This window comes from Limulus polyphemus, unplaced genomic scaffold, assembly GCF_000517525.1.
Source record: "Limulus polyphemus unplaced genomic scaffold, Limulus_polyphemus-2.1.2 Scaffold4063, whole genome shotgun sequence".
NCBI lineage: Eukaryota > Metazoa > Arthropoda > Merostomata > Xiphosura > Limulidae > Limulus > Limulus polyphemus.
In genome coordinates, this window is record NW_013669673.1 from 18,312 (window position 1) to 21,252 (window position 2,941).

The window sequence follows — 2,941 nt, forward strand, 5'->3', positions numbered from 1 at the left end:
CAAACAATGCAAGTATACTTTTATCTGATACATCTTACAAACTGAGCAAACGATGTAAGTATACCTTTATCTGATACATCTTACAAACTGATCAAACAATGCAAGTATACCTTTATCTGATACATCTTAGAAACTCAGCAAACAATGCAAGTATACTTTTATCTGATACATCTTACAAACTGAGCAAACGATGCAAATATACCTTTATCTAATACATCTTACAAACTGAGCAAACAATGCAAGTATACCTTTATCTGATACATCTTACAAACTGAGCAAACAGTGTAAGTATACCTTTATCTGATACATCTTACAAACTGAGCAAACGATGCAAGTATACCTTTATCTGATACATCTTACAAACTGAGCAAACAATGCAAGTATACCTTTATCTGATATATCTTACAAACCGAGCAAACAATGCAAGTATACCTTTATCTGATACATCTTAGAAAGATTTTAAACTTGATTATTGTTTGGATGTATATCTTATAAACTAGCATAATGTTGGTAAGTGAAATACACTTAGTTTATCTTACAACAGCCAAATTGGACGAGGATGTTATCAAGTCTGCTCTCCAGTTCTGGATGGACAGTACCTGTGTGAAGTTCAGAGAACTCAAAACCTACGAAAAAGCTCCAAACTATCTTTACTTCGTCCGAGAAAACGGGTACGTTGGGAACTAGCGTGTTACTTGTTTCACTCATTTTATATATTTTACAATATTGTCGTTACTGTAACTTGAATATGAGTAACTAGTGTTTGTTCCAAACCCGTTTTGTATTACCACCTTACTGGAATTACAATAATCAACTCCCTTTTGTTTTCAATGAACTTTAGAATTAACTAAACACGTTGGTTACTCGAAGCAGAACGTGCAGTAAAATTCTATTTCATTTTTCTTTAAAAACCCCCAGTGGCACAACGTTATGTCTGCAAACTTACAAAGCTAGAAACCGGGTTTCGATACCCGTGGTGGGCAGAGCACGGAAGGCCCATTGTGTAGCTTTGTGCTTTATTTCAACCAACTTATTCCTTTTTTTAAAATATAGAATTCTCATCCGTTAAAACCGCGCATGTTCATTATAATTAATAATTTATGCTGTATGAAAATATTTCATGTTGTACTTATCACTAAATGCCCTCTGTGGGCTTATAACGCTGAAAGTTGGGTTTCAATATCCGCAATTGGCAGAGCACAGATATCTTAATGTGTAGATTCGCGCTTAGTAACAAAGAAACAAACAAATTGTTTTTTTAAAGAACAAACTAAATGTCCCCTGCCCCCCCCCCGGTTGGTCAATAATAAGTTTATGAACTTAAAATGCTAAAATCCGAGATTCGATTACTACCAACAACAATGACTAAACGCCTCCTGGTGACTCAGCGGTAACCTTAAGAGTTTATAAAATTAAAATTCGAAGTGGGCGCGATGTAGAATACCCGTTGTGCAAGATTTCGCTTAAAATAAATAATTACTTATCACTAAACTAACAAAAATAGCATGACATACAAAAACATATTAGTAGTATTTAACATGCTTATACTAAAAACTTGAAAACAATCAAATACCGTGGATTTTGTTAATCTAGAGAATATTCCAGTAGCAGTAACAGTTATATTGTCAACTTTGATAGGAAAAAAAAAGGTTTTTCGAAGATAATTGAAGTAAGTTTTTGTTTATTTAAAACAAGAAGTAGAATCATTTTTTCAACAATTTTTTGGCACGTGTGTAATGTTCAATCTTAAAAACTAATTATTTTTTTAAAAACAACGATTATTTTTAACACAATTCTATAAAAATGAGATTGTTTCCAGTCTCCAAATTACTAAGATAATAACTTACTGTAGAAGGTTAAAAAAGTGGTAAAAAAAATACCATGGTACAGCGGTATGTTTGTGGACTTACAATTCTAAAAACCGGGTTTCGATACCCGTGGTGGGCAGAGCACAGATAGCCCATTGTGTAGCATTGTGCTTACTTACACACAATCACAACTCTACATGTTTCGACGTATACTATTGCGTCATCCTTTTTAACCTTCTTCAGTAAGTTATTATTTTAGTAATTTGGAGACTGGAAACAATCTCATTTTTATAGAATTGTGTAAAAAATAATCGTTGTTTTTTTTAAAAACATTTTTTTAGTTTTTAAAAAGTAGAATGTTTAAAAAACTAATACTGATAGTACAAAAACCGTTTTACCATTCTGCAGGTGCTGGTCTTCTGTAGGTATGGTTGAGAATGAACAAAAGATATCTATAGGTCCAGGCTGTGACAAGGTGAGTTTATAATACGAAAGTATCTATATAAATATATTAGTACTGTCTGTTGTATATCCCTCTAACTACTTCGCAGGGTGTGGATGGATCTTCACCAAAATTGGTATTGAGATTGATTAGGGCCATGCTGGAGTACATACAAATTTTCAGTTTTGCGTTTTGCGGCTTTTATGGGCGTTTTTACGTTCTTAACCACTGCTTTAACTCATATCTAATCCTGACACCATTGTTTGAATATGAATGCTCTCAATCTCCATAAAACTATATTAATTTAATATATAGCCTATCATTTCGGTTACGTCATCATCGGAGATACTTTACTGTGTATAAAGTTAACAATGATTTAGTTCTAAACGTAATCTACTAATGTTGTTTAATTTCATCCTGTACCTCGTCTACTATTGTCGGCTAACTTCGTCCTAAACCTAATATTCTACTGTTGTGTAACTCCATCCAAAATCTAATCTGCTATTATTATCTAACTTCGTACAAATATCACCTACTATTGTTCTCTAACTACTGTTGTCTTAGTCCAAAACCAGCTATCATTGTTGTCTAACTTCGTCCAAAAACCACCTACTATTGTTTTAGATGAAGCTAGACAACCACCTACTATTGTCTAACTACTGTTGTCTTACTCCAAAACCAGCTACTATTG

The 2,941-nt window shown here is 33.2% G+C and overlaps 1 protein-coding gene across 1 annotated transcript in view; it reads left to right on the forward strand.

Annotated features, from left to right (window-relative positions):
- LOC106470524 (blastula protease 10-like) overlaps window positions 1-2,941 on the forward strand; it is a gene marked incomplete at its 5' end in the record, with an annotated part of 18,089 nt that overhangs the window by 3,587 nt on the left and 11,561 nt on the right. Inside the window, 2 exons of the mRNA XM_022399130.1 lie at window positions 545-671; window positions 2,217-2,283. Coding sequence (XP_022254838.1) covers window positions 545-671; window positions 2,217-2,283 — 194 coding nt within the window. The remainder of the gene's footprint in view (window positions 1-544; window positions 672-2,216; window positions 2,284-2,941) is intronic.